The sequence below is a fragment of the Saccostrea cucullata genome, unplaced genomic scaffold (genome assembly GCF_032062105.1).
Source record: "Saccostrea cucullata isolate Sc308-1 unplaced genomic scaffold, CSIRO_AGI_Scuc_v1 ctg3018, whole genome shotgun sequence".
Taxonomy (NCBI): Eukaryota; Metazoa; Mollusca; class Bivalvia; order Ostreida; family Ostreidae; genus Saccostrea; species Saccostrea cuccullata.
The window spans coordinates 13,392-31,465 of NW_026921615.1; the positions used below are offsets into that span (position 1 = coordinate 13,392).

At 31.9% G+C, this 18,074-nt stretch overlaps 1 protein-coding gene across 1 annotated transcript in view; it reads left to right on the top strand.

The window, feature by feature from the left end:
- Positions 1–330: 330 nt before the first annotated feature.
- LOC134260437 (multiple epidermal growth factor-like domains protein 11) overlaps positions 331–18,074 on the top strand; it is a gene marked incomplete at its 3' end in the record, with an annotated part of 88,004 nt that continues 70,260 nt past the window's right edge. Inside the window, exons 1-5 of the mRNA XM_062742993.1 lie at positions 331–560; positions 806–1,009; positions 1,334–1,496; positions 3,157–3,311; positions 4,401–4,628. Of these exons, the coding sequence (XP_062598977.1) occupies positions 494–560; positions 806–1,009; positions 1,334–1,496; positions 3,157–3,311; positions 4,401–4,628 (817 nt within the window). The remainder of the gene's footprint in view (positions 561–805; positions 1,010–1,333; positions 1,497–3,156; positions 3,312–4,400; positions 4,629–18,074) is intronic.

The window sequence follows — 18,074 nt, forward strand, 5'->3', positions numbered from 1 at the left end:
TGTGAAATTATTTTGAAATTATTTTTCTTAACTTTTATATTCATTTAGCCATTTCCATATAAACAAGGACTTGTGCATCATATTTTACTCATATAATGCTTTAGCCTGAAATTTTATTTCATTATTTCATAGTCTGAACATATGAACAGAAATAAATTAAAACACCTAAAAAAGTATTCCTCATAAAGTTGTACGTTTGGCTGTAGTTTGAAATTTACCTTCCTGTTACAAAAATTTTATATCTGAAGTTACTTGTTCAACAAACCGGAAATTGACAAAGTAACAAAGAAGCATGATTTAAATATTTCATAGCTCCGGGAGTATGAAAAAAAAAGCTTTTCTTAAACCATTTATATATCAATGCAGTCCTTAAAACAGTGTTAGATAAATATAATTTCAAAGCAGGAGTATTTTACTTGATAACGTGGGATATTTCACAAGAGAGGATGGTTCCAATATAAACAGGGAGGAAGTGTTGCTTAATTAATACATTATGGACCTTGATATCATAAATTTTCTATTTATCTTCAGCCGGTTACTTCTCAATTCTCAACAATATGGTAGGTTTTCATTTCTGTTATATTTTTAAGTTGTACGAAAACATCAAACGTATTAAAATTCATTATTAAAGATTTTAAGAAGAAAGTCAAGAAATAAACAAAACAAAAAATATTTTTAGCTAATATAAGAAATCATCTTATTTTTAAGAATATTAGAAATCAAATAGCATAAAAGTTGCGTTTTAAAATATGTCAATAAAGATGGAACAGGAGTGGAATAAATAAAATACAATATTACTTTTTAGAAAATCTTGCCAGGGGAAAAATTGTGACGGTCAGTAGTAGATACAATGATGGATACTTTTCACCAAGTAAAGCTGTGGACGGGGACAAGAGTACATACCTACTGGACTGTGCACTGACAGCTTCCGGTCAGAAGGAGGCGTGGTTAACAGTGGACTTAGGAGAGAAGAAAAATATTGCATCAATATCAATCTTACATGGGGGTTGTAAGCATTTAAAAATATTTGTTATGATTCTCTCATTTCATATTAAAATGAAAGTTGTCAAACGCAATACATTAGTTGCATTGACGTGAACATTAATTATTCGTTAATTCTCAGGCAATGAATCGATATTATAGATTGTATCGTTTAGGGTGCTTATCTAAGACAGTCAAGTATTTATTCATTTGCCAAGAAGAATTTATCATGCTTTTGCTAACACAGAAATAAAAATAGTTGCTATCCTCGTACGATTTTGTTAAAAAATCCTCTAGAATAGCTTAATATCTTTAATGATAATAGACTTATACATATATATGTCACTTTTAGTGGGTCACAATGCCATCTCAATAAGATCTGCTGACTCTGGTCTCTTTCCGGATTCAAAAAGAAACGGAACAGTGTTTGCTGCCAGTCCATTAAGAAGGGTTTGTTCAAATAGCTTTGATGAAAATGATGCACAGGTCGTTTGCTTGGCTTGGGGATTTTTACCGTAAGTATATGTATTTCATTATCATTTGAAATATTGATTGCATAGTTTATCCTGATGGGACTTTCCACATGTACCTGTACATCTTTTTATTAAAAATTATTTTTTTTTTATTTTAAAACAATTCTACACTGTCATTTAATTGCAATGCGTATTTTAATGCATATTTGTGATCTTCTTGAAAGGGGTTTTCTAAAAAGTACAACCTAGCATGTCCATAATAGTTTCAAATAAATCAATATTGCAATATATTTCGCAAAGACACTATGCCACGGAAAAACTTATAAGAATTCATACCCATTCAGAGTTATGATAAGACTGTCCGAAGGCTAAAAATGCATTATAAAAATATACGATTTATTTTGAGCTGGATTTTAATTTCAATGTATAATCCTTGTTTGAATTTGCAGTCAGCTTGTCTTAAGAGTTTAATCAGGTACTATAATAAAGCATTTTTGTCACATGACTTTGTTGATCACGTGACAGACATTTCAGATATTAAATATTGCACAAAAATTGTGTCAGCACAAATGCAAAACTAAATCATTTTGAAAAGTTTGCTACATAGATCAATTCATCGTAATCTCTAGCACATAAAAAGTGCTGGGGGGCAACTTTGAGTTTTACTTCTTAAGAAAATATCTTACGATAAATTCAACTCACTAAATAAGAAGGGTATTTTCCACTGTTTATCGCGATTATACAAAAATGAATAAACTACATACAACCCCCAGCAAAATACAAATAGAGGACTTATTTTTGTTTTTGATTCACACAGAATATCTTCAATGTATCCTTTTTAATTACTTTTTGCTAGTCATATATATAAAATCACGATTCAAACTAACTCTGTCTACTGATGTGTTAGGGGAGCATTTCACATTCATTTTTTCGCAACTGTTTACATTGGTGCATATCGGACAAGCGGAAAAATGTAGATGTATAATTTTCAAATGTTTAACATCATAACAGCACTCTGGAGCTTAAAAACAATCCAAACAATTGAATGAAACAACATCGCCAAAAAAAATCGACATGCAATATGAAAGGAATGTAAAACTTAGTGACATGACGTCATATGCTATTATGACGTCAAATCTATGAAGGTCAGAGAAGTTACTACAGACTGATCTGTTTGATATTTTACGGACAAACGTATCCTAGCCGCGTGTCTACATATCTAGAAGATTTATAGTCATTTAGGTTGATTTTCATATCATTCTATTAAAGCAATTGGATCAAATTCTGCAGATCTGTTTTAGAGAGGGCTTGAACAAAAAAAGAACTGACTAGCTGAATGAAAATCAGCCATGTGGATTTTAAATTATAAAAGATTAAATATCAAATATAATCTTAAATGGAAAATCTTAAATTGTGTACCCTGTACATGTACATGTAAGAAATGACGATGGGTTCCTAAATGATATATTTTGTCCCAATAGTTTGTCATTGAATTACATGTAATGCTACTTTTACAAGTTGGGTGTACTTTTTAAAAATTTAAGATACTTTCAAGATACTTTTATTTTAAATAAAAACTTTAGATAACAAAAATGTTCCTCCCCTAACATATCATCTAAGATACTTTTTAGCGTTTGAATTTCTATGTGTTGTTTTCTGTACTTATAATATTTTCTAAAAACTATTATTTGACCTTTTTTAGAGATAATCCATCTTATAACGTAGCTGAAGATAATTCATCGACTGCATTTTATGAGAATGTCTTGAACTGTACAGGCAATGAAGTTAACATAAATACATGTCCAAAAGGACCATCTGGCTGTCCATCAGGATCTCATGTAGCTGTAAAATGTCAAAGTAAGCTTGGTAGAATTAACCCAGGTATGATAAGGAAGCATTAAAATCTTTTTATCATTTTTTTTTTTTGAGAAATTTCACTCTTTCAAGAGAAATAAGCTTGATGATTAATCAAAGCCGCAGTTAAAAGGAAAACTATCGAATAGGCTGACGGGGAAACATACATGTAAATAGCTGACTGTCGAAAGAAAACATAACCAATGATATAAATTAATATACCTGATTAATAAACTTTAACTTCATATGAATCACACATAATAGCCACGGTATCTGCTTCTTACCCATCCCTCGCACCCTTTCGCCCACTTGATAAAGCACATTCTATTTGCACACACACGCGTACTCTGAAATTGACATCAAAAAGATGCTTGGGTTTCTTATTGACAATATCTACATGTATGTGGTTTTTGGTGACCAGGTCTTCCAACAATCTATTGGAATTCTCATAGGTAACAATTGCTGTCCGTTATTGGAAGATCATTTTAGCATAGCCACATTCCCATGGGTACCATTAACAGACCTTATTGGCATAGCCAAATTCTCTAAACACAACATGATCAACTAAAAAGTTACTTAATGAATACTTCTTGCGTCATCGGTCGGAAAAGATAATCCAAGTGACAGGTACAGCATATATTAATGTTTTCCTAGATCCTTGCGAAAGTGGAAATGTAATTTGGTCGAAGGTATTAAAGTAAGAATTTCAATATTTGTTTTCTCTGCAATAATATGAGGACAGATTTTTACGCAGCACTGTTAAGGCTTACTTTGAAAAATCAACGGAAAGTAGAAGTGCAAAAACGGAAATTGTTTTTAAATGCATTGATAAGTTTTATTGTTGTTTATTATGCTAATACAGTTTTAAGCTGCACATTATTTCATTTTCTTATATTATGAGGAATGCATAAAAGTTATATTTTTGTGACGTCAGAGTAACCCCCCCCCCCCCGCAAAAATTAGGCCCAGCCTCCTTTTTTTCAGCCTTAACGATGCTGCGTAAATATAAAATAGGAATGTATGCCATATCGAAGTCTTACTTTAAGACAAATCGTCATAAGGTGTAATTATTTATGTTTCATTTTTCTACAGAAGGCAACACCTTGTCTGGATTTTCTGTGTATGTATCTGATACAGAAGACTGGAGGTCAGGAACTCTCTGTTATCAACATAACATTCAACAAATACAACAGAATAACATAAATTTTGATTGTGTAACTTCTGGTCGTTACGTCACTGTTTACAATACAAGGAAAAAAACGTCATTTCCTAATGTATCCGAATTCTCATATATGAATATGTGCGAAATAGAAGTTAAAGGTAACTGTTTTGTTCTCTTTGATTGATAGAAAAACACATTAATAGTATCTGTTTTGGAATTAAGGGGAAGAAGGACCTTTACCTAAAAAAATACCCTTTGTTCAATTTTTTTGATTATTTTGTATATCTCTAATTACGTATGTGCCACATACCTTAAAGCCGTTGTATAGGTTTCTAGACTGATTTTTGAAATACTATACCCAATTGTGTCTAGTAAGTGAAGTTTTGATTCTCCATGTTTCTAGGCCCATTACTCGGTCCATAATGGATTTTTTTTTCAGCATAGATAAAAATATGTCAGCAAACATGTGCCTTTTAAAATATTACAGAGTTTAAGTAGGGCTGAAAATTCGAAAAAGCAATATTCTTTTGACACACCGCATCTGGACACGAAAAATTACGTACTTCTTAAGACAACTTAAAACAAGAAAAAAATTATTTTGCAAGAAAAACCTATCATTCAATGTTAAAAATTTACATTGAAATGAAAGATCGTCGTGTTATTAATTAACTGTAAAAGCATCGATTAGTGAATCTGAGATCAATATTGCACAGGACATAGTTAAACAAGACATGAGCATGAATAAAACGTGTCATGTTTACATTTCTCGAGTACGGGAAAACCCAACTATGACTTTACACGTTTGCAAAATAAGTGAAATAAGACATACTTACAATATATCTCCGTCAACAACCATGTAAAAATATTTTTTGTGTTTTCTAATTTACAAAATTCCCCACCATGTACTGGTCATGTCCCGTTTTATGATATTATACTACCCTGTTTTACCGTGTATAATCTTACTGTACAAAGAGATCTACTATGACGTCATTGACTCGTTGGACGCGCAGTGTAGGGAAATAGATGAGTGGATTAATCTATTCCATAATTTGATAATAATTGAAAGAAATTTTTAATGTTTTTAGATATTTTGATACAATCTGGTGAACTCCAACAAATAGTCTAAAAATAATATACGTACTGTGGTTTAAATCTTGTTTTGTACTTAATCAGAGATTATGACGTAATTAAACTGATTCATGTGACCATACATCCTTCGTCCCCTCAATTTTCTCTTCAATACTCTATTTAACTTTGCTTGCTTTAAGTTAAGATTACAGGATAATAAGAAGAAAAAAAACGTAAAAAAGTAATCGTTCATTAATTTATTAACTCTGCAATAAATGTACACAAAGTGTGATTAAGTAATATGCTTGCATTCTTATAGTATAGAATAAAGAATGTTTCAATTTAATGCTAGCTGAATCTGTATATTTCCAAACGAGTAAAGATACTATAATTCTTATTCATGAAATATTATTTGAACCCAGGTTATTGCACAATTTATCAAAATAACCCAATTTTCTCGCTTTTCTATGCATAACGATGTTAGGAAATATCTTTTATTCCAATATTTGGATTTTAATATTAAAACAAAATTAAAGTATATTCTCTAATAGTGAAAAAAAAAATTACAGTCTCGGGTCATAAGTATTCGTAAAAAAACAAAATGGCGGCGATGTAAACAAAACTAGGTCACCTAAGTTTCGTCAAATTTTTAACTTAATTAAATTTGCACCAACCTTAATATTTTGTAAGACAGCATTTTGACTTGATTACTGTTTTAATTCTTCTTGGAATCGACTGGTATAGCCCTTGAATGAATTGAAGCGGGATGTTTTCCCAGGCCTGTCGAACGGCTACTGCAAGGTCATCGTTGGTCCTCAAGTTATGAACATTTATATTAAGTTCATGTTTCATTTTTTTCCAGCAATTTTTGATAATATTTAAGTCAGGACTTTGGGCTGGCCATTCAAGTGTTGTTATTCCCTCTCTAGTCACGCAATCTTTTACTACTCGTGCTCTGTGCACAGGCGCATTGTCGTCTTGAAATATACCGGTATACCGATTGTTAGGGAAATGCCTGGCTACAACAGGCCATAAATTGCTATCGATGATTTCAATATATTTTTCGGCATTAATATTACCGTCAACAACACATAAAGTACCTACACCGTAAGCTGTTATACATCCCCACACCATCAAATCAAGGCGCCGTCCTGGAGGGGGTGCAACCCAAGGGGGGTCCCATTCTTCCCCGTCCTTCTGCCACACATACACGCGTTGTTCTCCATCAATTACATTCATCACTGAATATTATATTATTCCAAAACCCATCGACAGTTTCGTATCTGTATTGTTTACACCAATTAACTCGCTTTTTCTTGTTGACTTCACAAATCCGAAGTTTTTTCTTTACAAGCCTCCTCCGATATCCCCCCTTTCTCAAAATTCTTTTCAGGGTACTTTCTGACAGTCTACTTGCTCCATTTTCATTGGTAACATTCGTTATTTCTGTCATAATTTGGCACAATTCCAACAAATTCCAATAGGGTCCAATAGGAAAATTTGACAACTTTTGAGATGGCCTCCGAAGAAATTGGGGTGGTATACATTCGATTTTTTAATCTTAAAACAATAAATATAACAATGAAAAATAACTTAGAAAAAATTATTAAAATCCCTATGGTAAAAATTAGACTCGACCTCGTTAAGTCAAACCGAATTCCCTCAACATTTACCTTGTTTGAATTCCAAACCCAGTAATAAAAGCTCATGACGAACTCAGTGCCAGGGACGGGGCTATTTTCTTTGTTATTAGAATTATACGTTATTGTTACATGCATCAGTTAACAATGTATGATAAACTCATGGAAATGAAAATCACTTCGTTGCAAGTGTCAATTTTGTTATACGCGTGTTCGCTATAAGCATCATTTAGTGTATATATATAAATATGTAATATAGTACATGAATTTCAAACATCCAAATGTTATTCGTTATCTTACCCCTTTTTACATTGCAGAGGAGTAGAGTTTAAAACTTGTCACTACTTTTAAAGATTTATTTTGCATTTAAAAACAGTTATTCTTTATTATGAAACATGCTCATCCTCCTTTAGATATTTCTACACTGTTTTAATATAAACATATTTTGAACTTGCAGAAAAATATCAACAAAATATTATGTTCTTCTTATCTTTATCTTGAAGATTGCCACTATTTATCTTATGCATTTTATGCAGGATGTGATTTAGGATTTTACGGAGAAAACTGCAACCGGTGTCCTCAGAACTGTTTGAATAACACGTGTCACTTTCAGATAGGACAATGTTTTGAATGTAATAATGGTTACACTGGACAGTACTGTGAAACAGGTATCTGTGTAGTAAGCTTTGAATGTTAAATCAATTCAAAACAATTTTTCCTTTTATTTGATTCAACTTTATTTTCTTTTGATTAATTTTGTATTAAGTATAACTTGAAGGTGAAGGATTATGAATTACATTAATTATCAACTATAGGCCACGGATAAAAACAAACAATATATTTAAAAAGAAATAAATTCATGAGCATTGTTGAATACTAGCATTCATTTTTGTTCTCAAACTGGAAACTTAGCAGAAATTAAAGGTTGAAATTAAAGTTCAAAAAGAAAATATAGCCATATATTCTTGACTACCTAAATAGCCCGTAGACATATTATAGAATCTAAACGTTTTGTGTCTAATGTTAAAGCCCTTTTGTTTGAAGAACTGGCACATATTTTATTACTTGTTGAAAAATAAATAGAAGACATGAAGAAAACAATGACGTTTCTGTACTGTGAATGTATCAAATGATAGCGGGATTTTCTCATTTATGTAGTCTTCAGAAGCATATATAACCTGACTTCATTCTATTTTTCCTCTGAAACATGACTTATTTCAAAACTTACAGGAGACGGAAAATGCAGATGTTGTCACAAATAACATTCATCTCAACAATTTGATGTACTTGTAAAATGTTATCTGTCAGCAGTGGTTATATCCATGTCATGTGGACTCGTATTCTTTTAAAAAAAATTGCAGGACAACATTGATGAAAATGTTGTTTTTTTTTATTTCTAAAGAAAAATAATAAGACGATAAATTAGCATTGTCCTCAAACTTTTTGAACATCCTTCAAATTCTAATACAAATGCTTCTTCATAACAAACACAAAGATTTGTACTAGTAAACTAAGGATCAATAGAATAAAGTATGGCCAAAATACTTAAAGAGATATATGTATATCAAATGGATAATAGAGAAACACCGACATCTTTCGAACGAACGTAACTCGCCCTAACTTACCGTATCTCGATAGTTTTCTCGGGACCAGTGATTGCACCCATAGAAAATTTTAAATCGGAAGAAAAAAGTACATGTATAAAATAGAACAGATAGTGTTTTAACCACTTTGTAACTGAAAGTTGCTTGTCAAATTTACTGTAATCACTTACAACGTTAATTTAAAAAAGCGAACAAATAGAAGAAAATGCACCATAATACTTTAGACAGATTAGGAAACAAGTTTGTCATGCGTCAGTGATTTAAACGTTTACAAACTACTCGTAGTGTATGCCTTGTTCATATGGGGAAAGGTTACTTTTTACAGGCTAAAAAAAATAAATAAATCCGTGCAATCAAGTAAATGGGTAGTGCGCTTTATAAAGTGTCTTGTATTGAGAGAGAGAGAGAGAGAGAGAGAGAGAGAGAGAGAGAGAGAGAGAGAGAGAGAGAGAGAGAGAGAGAGAGAGAGAGAGAGAGAGAGAGAGAGAGAGAGAGATTTTTAAATGTATTAAAATATCACTTCAAAGAAATAAACGAGCATTCATGGTAGACAGTATCTTCTTAGATGATGTATTAAATGGCGATCTTAATTAAATTATCTTGGGCTGCTTTTTTTTTTAATAAATTATATGTAACAGGCATGAAGCAAGCAATTTCAGTTGGGGGTGGGGGCACAACCAAACTTTTTTTATTTTAAAGTCACTACCAAACAATTCATTGGGAAAATGAAATGAAAGAAAAAATTTTTATTGAGGGGGCATACGTATACAGTAGCTAAGTTTTCTATAATATTTGTCTATTTGTCGACTTCATTGGGGGGGGGGGTCTTATCCCCAACCCCTCAACCCCGTTCCTATATACGAACGTGTGTACATGATGTATATCTGTTTATATATGTGGATTATAAAAAAGGCTAAAAATATGCATTGATGTAGGGTGGTACATTTTTCTCATTAATGTTATGCTCCACTATGTCATTGTTTGTTAACCATGCATTAATCGTCAAAATATAAAATTAAAAGATACACTTTATACTTTTGACCACACACAGAGTTATTTTGACCGAAGGTCCAATATACATTTAAAGACTATAACCGAAATTATAACTTGCTTCATTTGTAAGGAAAAAATATATATTCACCATCCTGTTGTAAAACAAAAAATAAAGATTGATTTCAGAATACCGACAAAAAGATACCGGACTTTTAAAAGTGTGAATAATATGAAAACGTAGTTGTCACTTAGTTGTCATGGCATCCTTCAAAAGTATGTGCACATATATGCTTATCACAAGTGCTTGTAGACCAGACAACCTCGATCCCAATACCCACCTCCAATATACATATATACCGGGTTCCAAGATATTCATATTTGTTTTTTTTCATAAATTAACCGTCTAGTACTAATTCTTTGGACCCGGATTTATATATATTCCAGCGGTTGTGGGAGGGGGGGGGGTGGGGGGCATAGGTCCTATGATGGCATGCAAATATGGAACTTGCTCTCATACATGTATATCTTAAATTATTACCAAAACTTCCATTTTTGCGCCGACCCCCCCCCCCCCCCTCTGAAAGTTGGGGATATTAATTTCGGTCTGCCCATTCGTCTTATAATTCTGTCCGTCTGTTACACTTTTGTTTCAAGCAATATCTCTAGAAGCCTTTGAGCTTTTACAGTGAAATTAAAAAATAGATTTGGGTCTGGGATGTTAAAAGGGGGACCTATCCACTAGCACCCGTGAGAATTATATAAAGATTTATAAGATACATGTTTGTATGAAGAAGCTTTATCAACCGAGAAATTACGAACGTGCATCCCCCTGGATTTATAATATGGCTACAATACCTGTGTATTAAAGCTATATTAACTTTATTTTTAGCAGCATATAGTATTTTGAATAAGAATTTCTTTAAAGTTTTTGGGTTTTTGCAATTTAGTTTTAGACCATACATTATTGTCCCGACCGCCCTTCGTAAAGTATCCCCCTCCTTCGACTCCTACTAGATCCGCACATACTATTATTTTTTATTTCATTCCACAGAATGACATTTTTTGAATTTTCTTTTCATTTCCCCTCTCGAACCCCTTTGCTCGTTTAGATGTCCATTGAAATGTATTGCTGCGTCACGGTTTCGATTACGACAAGACGTGGCTTTGAGGTATCTTGTGGGGATTTTATCTATCGAAATCCCAATAAAATTGAAGAATTCAATAATGCAACCGTGAATACAACAGACTACAATGACTGATCCCCGTTTTTGGTTACGTTCGTTCGTAAGATGTCGGTGTTTCTCTATTGACACGTAATGAATATACAAAGAAAAATTGAAGATATGTCGTTATTTCAATGCCTTGGCTATCGTATCATACATTATTTATAATGTCAAACTGGTAAATATGGACAAATGTGCTCTGTCCAATGTGGGCAGTGTATCAGTGATAAACCATGTAACCACATGAATGGTTTTTGTCCTGGAGAGTGTTCTCCTGGATGGATAGGTGATAAATGTGATCAAGGTTATCTATATTTTTCATATGTTATATATAATAAAAAAAAATTCAAGTTAAATTACGTATAAAAATACTGTGCCTTTTTTCTGTACTAGTGCATTTCTCATTTATTGCCATGATTGTCACTGAACATATTTTGCACAAAAAGACATCATACATAATCAATTCAGAAATAATATTTTTCTGAAGAAGTATCTTTATTTAGTATATTTTCATATAAAGCAAGCTAGTTATCGTGGGAGGTGTAACTTTATTCGAAGAGCAATATCACGTTTTGCTGATATATGCAAGTACTTGACGCTTTCCTTCTCGTTGGATCTGAAGATATGCACCCATCAACTCGACGATACCACTCTTTGGATCAAATTACTTTTATGATAAAATATATGTATTAGGTAATCAAAATGCAGGTTATTCAAAGGACGCTAAATTTCTTATATTCTTTTTTCCTATATTTCTATTTTTCTTATTGACGCTTATTTAAAAAAAAAGAAGTAATTAATTGTATAACTTTTCAGAATGTGAACCTGGACATTTCGGACTGATGTGTAAGGATTACTGTAGTCCACATTGTTTGGATCCCATGTCGTGTGATCACGTGAACGGATCATGTGATGGAGGATGCAAGGACGGCTGGATTGTAGCAAGATGCCAGGATCGTGAGTAGATTGATTGAATGCAGATTGTTTAACTTCCCTCTTGAGAATCTTTCACTCATATGGAGACACTTGCAGGCGGAAAGCTACAAATTTTGTCCTATACTCGGCACTCAGGGCCATTGAGCAGGGAAGGATCTTTATCGTGCCTGCACCTACTGTGACACGGGACCTCGGTTTATACGGTCTCATCCGAAGGACCGGTCTTTACGTACCGCAGTGGGATTCGAACCCGCGACGTAAGGATCATTTCCTTACTTCGCGACTCTAGAGCAGACGCTCTAACCACTGCGCCACGCGGGCGACAATCGTGAGTAGGTATAGTCCACTTGTTAGAAATTTAGATCTTTTTGTAAAGAGATTTAATATTCTTCTATGAATTACCCTTAGTACCCTTGCTTATTAACCAAACGTCATTATATTTAATCCTTTTATTACAGTATGTGCCTCGACCTTCTATGGAGTTATCTGTAATCAGTCTTGTAGCAACGACTGCAGAGATAATATATGTAATCCAGAGACGGGGTATTGTAATAGATGTAATGAAGGCAGATCTGGAGATTTTTGTCAGAATGAAATTCCCATGTCAGGTATAAAAATAACTTTGAAGTGTAAATACTAAGACAAAACTTCTGATACTAAACCGATTGATCACTGTGATTGTAATTGCCAACTATTATTCGCGTCATCTTTAATTCGCGATTCGTCCAGTAGAATCCATGCGACGATTAATTTACGCGACAGAGGAATGATTTTTTTTACAAATACTAAGCTAAATTATTTGTTCACGACGATTAATATTCGCGAGTTTAAGTTGGTCGCGAAACTAAATCAAAAGATATCATGTATATATCAATCCATGAATCAATATTATGTCTGTGTTATGGTCCGGTAATTGTATTTCTCTTTGTTAAAAAATCTTTTCAATTTTTCTGCATTGTGTTGTGATTTAAAGATTTTTAATCAATTTTTTTTAATTGGATTATGATTTATCTTTTTTAAATACCTTTTCAGTTTATATATTTTTAAAGTTTAAATGTATCATGCCTATTTGTGAGGAAACAAAAAAAATGAAAAATAGGCCTGGGAATTCAAATTCCATTACAACGTCATTAAAATAATGAAATAAATAGATGAATCTTTTTACATCATACAGGTAAGCATATAAAATGTTTTGGAGTAAAACCAAGAATATCCATATGTATGATTTTAATTTGAACAAATTTGAACAATCTTTTTTAACAATATTTGTAGAAGTTAAGAATAGTACTGCTTCGTTATCTAACAACATAAAATAATGATATTACTTTAAGCATATGATACATCTGGATGAAAATGGGAACTGAATGAAGGTGTCTTTTGCAAAAAAAAGATAATTTTTCCATATTAAAATTATTATGAACAAAAAAAGCAGTAAATAATTTAGTATAGTTCAGTCAATATAGTTCAGTAAAACGTACTTTTTTTAATGCTTAATCTCCTTTCAGTTAATTATTCAATTCATGTCTGATACAGTTTCTTGAAAACTTAATGGCAAATTTAGTTAAACATCAAATGTATTTATCAAATTCTTATATTTTTTTCAAATATAAAAATTCTTTTCTTGTCATACTTTTCCCAATACATGCATTGCATCTGAACTACTGAGAATGGTCTCCTAATACAAAAAAAAATCATTGTGTAACTTTAACCATTTAATGATATTTATTACAGGCACAGATATGCCCGCAACTGTTTCACGCTTTTCTGAACAGTGTTTCGATAATCATAACTATCATTGTAAAAGTTTCGTATATGAATTAAAAAAAATTTTTCTCTTTTCTTTGCAGAAACATCCATTTCGAACAGCACGTTCCTTCTAACAGTCTCATTACTCTCTGTTGTTATAATCTTGTTGGTTACAACGCTCTTTCTCTGTTTCTTGCGAAGAAATTGTCGACCGTCTCATTCTAGCAATTTAGATCCAGCGTACGAGACTACTATGGCTAGGAAAGAAGACAAATCCGAGTATGTTCATATCCACGATCCAGTGTCTAGTAAAAATACAGCAATAGACGCGTCTCACTATATGGAAATAACTAATAATGATGTCAAATCTATAACTGAGTACATTAATCTTGGTTGATTAAACGTTTGAAATATATCACGTAAATTGGTTAATATACAACACAAACAACAGTTTTTAACAGTATAAGCATCGACGAACCAATTATAATTTTTTTGGTATAGATAATCTGGTATGAAAATATTGTATTTTTCTTTTATTTACGAAGTAGCTTAAGAAATAAAAAAAAACAGCTTATAAGACAAAAAAGATATGTAAGAGAAAGTTTCAATCTTAGCATTTTTGATTTTCTACCTATATGTTTGTATGATTGATACGTAAGGAATAAATTCTATAAATTACTTATTAAAAGTCATATTTATTTGCCTCAGATATGTTCAGGGTGCTTAAAATATATAATTTTGGAAACGTTTCCAAGGTAGTTATAATTGATTATGCGATAAATCTTGTTCAGAATAAAGAAAGCAATCAAAACATTAAATAATTGAAACTCATGAATATGCGTTACATGGTTATAAACCATTGACTTCTATTTCCTTGTAACTTCTTTTTTCTTACTCTGAAAACTCGTCATTGATATAATTATGAATTAGTCATCTAGTGGAAAAATAACTGAAGTTAAACCAATCCGTTAAAAGTTTTGATTTATACAAGGGTTAATCAAACAAGTTCAAGGACTGATGTAAATAAAAAAACAATACTAAGTGTATGAATATAAAATTCATTAGGAAGACAAACAATGGACATTATTATGATCTTTGTAAGACAATTTAACATTTACAAGGTGAAACTAACTAGTCCGTCACAGCTGAAAGCAGAGGAAGAGGACGAAATATTTCGTTCACGTCTGGCTGCTTGTTCCTCAGTCTGCCTGTAATTCTGTATCTTTTTCTAAAATGCTTTGCAGAAAGTTAATTAAACTTTAAGGATGTTATTGTATCTTAATGAACTAAAGATTACATTTTCATTTTATCCGCTTCAATAATTTTGAAGGTAATATGACTTCTTTATTTCAAGTGTTTTCCGGGTTTCTAAATACCATATCCAAGCTTTTGCCTGCAAACCTTTATAATTCTGCATGTCTATATCCCGTTGGTCTCCATATAATGTGCTCTACAGTATAATGTCGGTCAAAAAGTATTTTAAACTTTTCTCTGTATAAGGAAATATTGTGAAATGCTGGTAATTCCCACAAGGATACATGTTAAAAAAAAACGACTAAAATGACTTAAGATGAAAGAAAATGAAAAGGGTGTGTGAAAAATCAAATGCATAGCTTCATTTCCTTATTTCCTCCCTGTAATTCAGAGTTAGTAATGCGTCTAAAAACTAGATCATTTGCATCTTCTCTGATCTGAAGGAAATAAATCACAAGATATAAAACATACACACAGTCCCTCTACAAAACATAATAAACTGGAAGAAATTCAAAAATATGTTAACTACTTGGTACAAATTGGGTGACTACTTTCATATTAATGTTGTTTAAGAAGCACATTAAATAACGAATCTCAATTAAAATGTTATGTTGTTAGAAATGTGAAATATAAGAGAAGAAAGCATTTCAAACACGGTTCAATCTTGAAAAAAAATCAAACAAAAATATGTCTAAAAAAATTGAAGAAGACACAAAAACAGTAACACGGAAGATCATCACGAGTAAGGTGCGCTGTAGGCGAAAAATATCTACTGTCTACCTGTGCAGCTTTACCCGCCATGAGTCCTACCCTTGATCGAGTAGACGGATTATCAAGTGATCAAAATAAAAGGGGAAAATGTTTTAATTCCCATACTGTTACATGTAGTTTTTTTTTTCACGTTTCGAATAATGCAAACATGTACTGGCGGCGTATAAATACTATTTTATGCCCCCGGAGATTAAGGGACAATTTTTTTATTATGTGCCTCTCAATTCTGTCCGTCTGCATTTTTTCTGTCTTGTGGTTTGTTTTCCTTTGAAATGTAAACAGACAATAACTTTTCGTCAATATTAACTTTTGATTGATAGAAGTTGTTGTTTTCATATCCAAAAGGTGTCGGCCTGAAATACCGATGACCTTGACTCTACAATCTGATCCACTTTTTCCTCGATTTTATGTGTACTTTAAGTAATGTCTTCTGATTTATTAGAATATTTTTTTTTACTTTTTGACCATGAACTATCAGTTTTTTTATGTTGACTTTAATGCTTGTCTTGCGTTAGTGAAAATCTTACTTTAGAAATAAGAATACATAAATTGACAGCAATGGTTTTAACAATGGCTTGTTTTTTTTTTTTTTTTTTTTTTTTTTTTTTTTGCATGAGTTTGCAATGAAATTAGTCAGAAGCAGTTGAAAGAATCATAAAACATAAATATCTCAATGGGCTACTATTTAACTGAAGATTTTTAATCTTAATTGTTTAATTTGGAGTTGACATACAAGATAATAAAAGCAAGTACATTGATGTGAGGCTTGCAGTGAGGTACTCTATAAATTAACGTTCGCCAGTTGAAATATATAATTTATCATTTCTTTATGAAATTGTACTAGTTTCTTGTTCTCCAAAAACAATGAACACAATAAAATATGTGCAAATAAAAAAAACTGTATACGAGCTCTAAAGTTTATTGGATATTACAAAATATAAGCGGAGCAAACACGGACCTCCAAAACATCAAAGGTGGGATCAAGTGCCATGGACGAGTGAGCATCACCTGCACACCGGTAAGTCACCTTGTGCTCTTTGACATGTCTTGGTGTCATGAAGATATAGTTTGCAGACATTGATCTTGAAAAACTAATGCACTATGAAATTTAAAGATGTAGACCAAGTTGTCAAGTGTTTTTTAAGCGTAAAAATGTTGCTGATGAAACATCAATATTTTACTCTTACAGCCGAACATAAATTTTTCATGCTAAATATTGAATCTAATAGTTTAAAAAATAACAATGGTTTATTTTTTAAGCATAAGCCTTAAGATAATCTTATTTGCTGATTATATCTACTATCAAAAGGATCCATAGGCATCGCAATAGGTGGTCTATGGTGATGAATGTATTTAACGGGATTGTTTGGGGTTAAGTTGGTTAAAATATTAATTTTTGTTTGGGGGACGGCTGGATCAAGGTTATAATTATAATTTGGATATTATTTTTCAATTAATCTATCATTGTCGAGAAATCGTATTCCTATATCTGCTCTGCTCCGGTTTTGTATCCTTTTATGAATTTGATATTGAATACTGTTTGTTATCTCCATACTTTACTATTTGTTAGTGTTCGTCAAATTCTATTCAACATTTTTTTGTCTATTTTTGCGATTTATTTCTTCATCACAGGCTGTGACAGAAGAAAACATATACCGTACTCAGCTATTTCTAGAACCGAAATGGAAAATGTGATCCTAGCACCGTTTTAATATTACTATTTGATAAGAATATTACGTTTTTATAAGAATTATAATAAAGTAACTAAAACATGTCGGAAATATAATATAGCTTTCCATAATGGATAGGACTAGGCCATACACAGTACTAGTTATCTTGCATGTATCAACAGCTTGTCACGTGACTAGACAAAAAATAACATTGAGTGAAGAAAAAGGGGATAGTGCAAGCGCTTACGCTTGGATTTGAAGAAAAAACTGATTCACATTAAATTATGTTTACTTTCTCTACCTAAAAAGTGCTTACAACAAGTCTGTACTGTTTTGGAAGTACTCAAAATATTGATGAAAAGGCGTACAATATTTTCGCTTAAATTTTGATATAAATATAAAATGTAAAGCAGAAGAGAATCTAGTATCAAAGTAAACACTATAAAAGTAATTAATATTCCATATTTCAGCTCAAACAAACTTTTTCCCCTTGCACTTTTGATGGAAATCACGAATTCGCTTATCGCTTTAGCGATATTGTACACATTTGTTGTCCCTGTACATCCCCAATATAATGCGTTTAGATAAATCATACTTCTTATACAATATATTTTTTTTTTCCTTTTATTTTTAATGATAAGGTTAAGAAAAAGAAATTATTCTATATTTATTGAAGCATTTTTGTAGATATTTAAACAG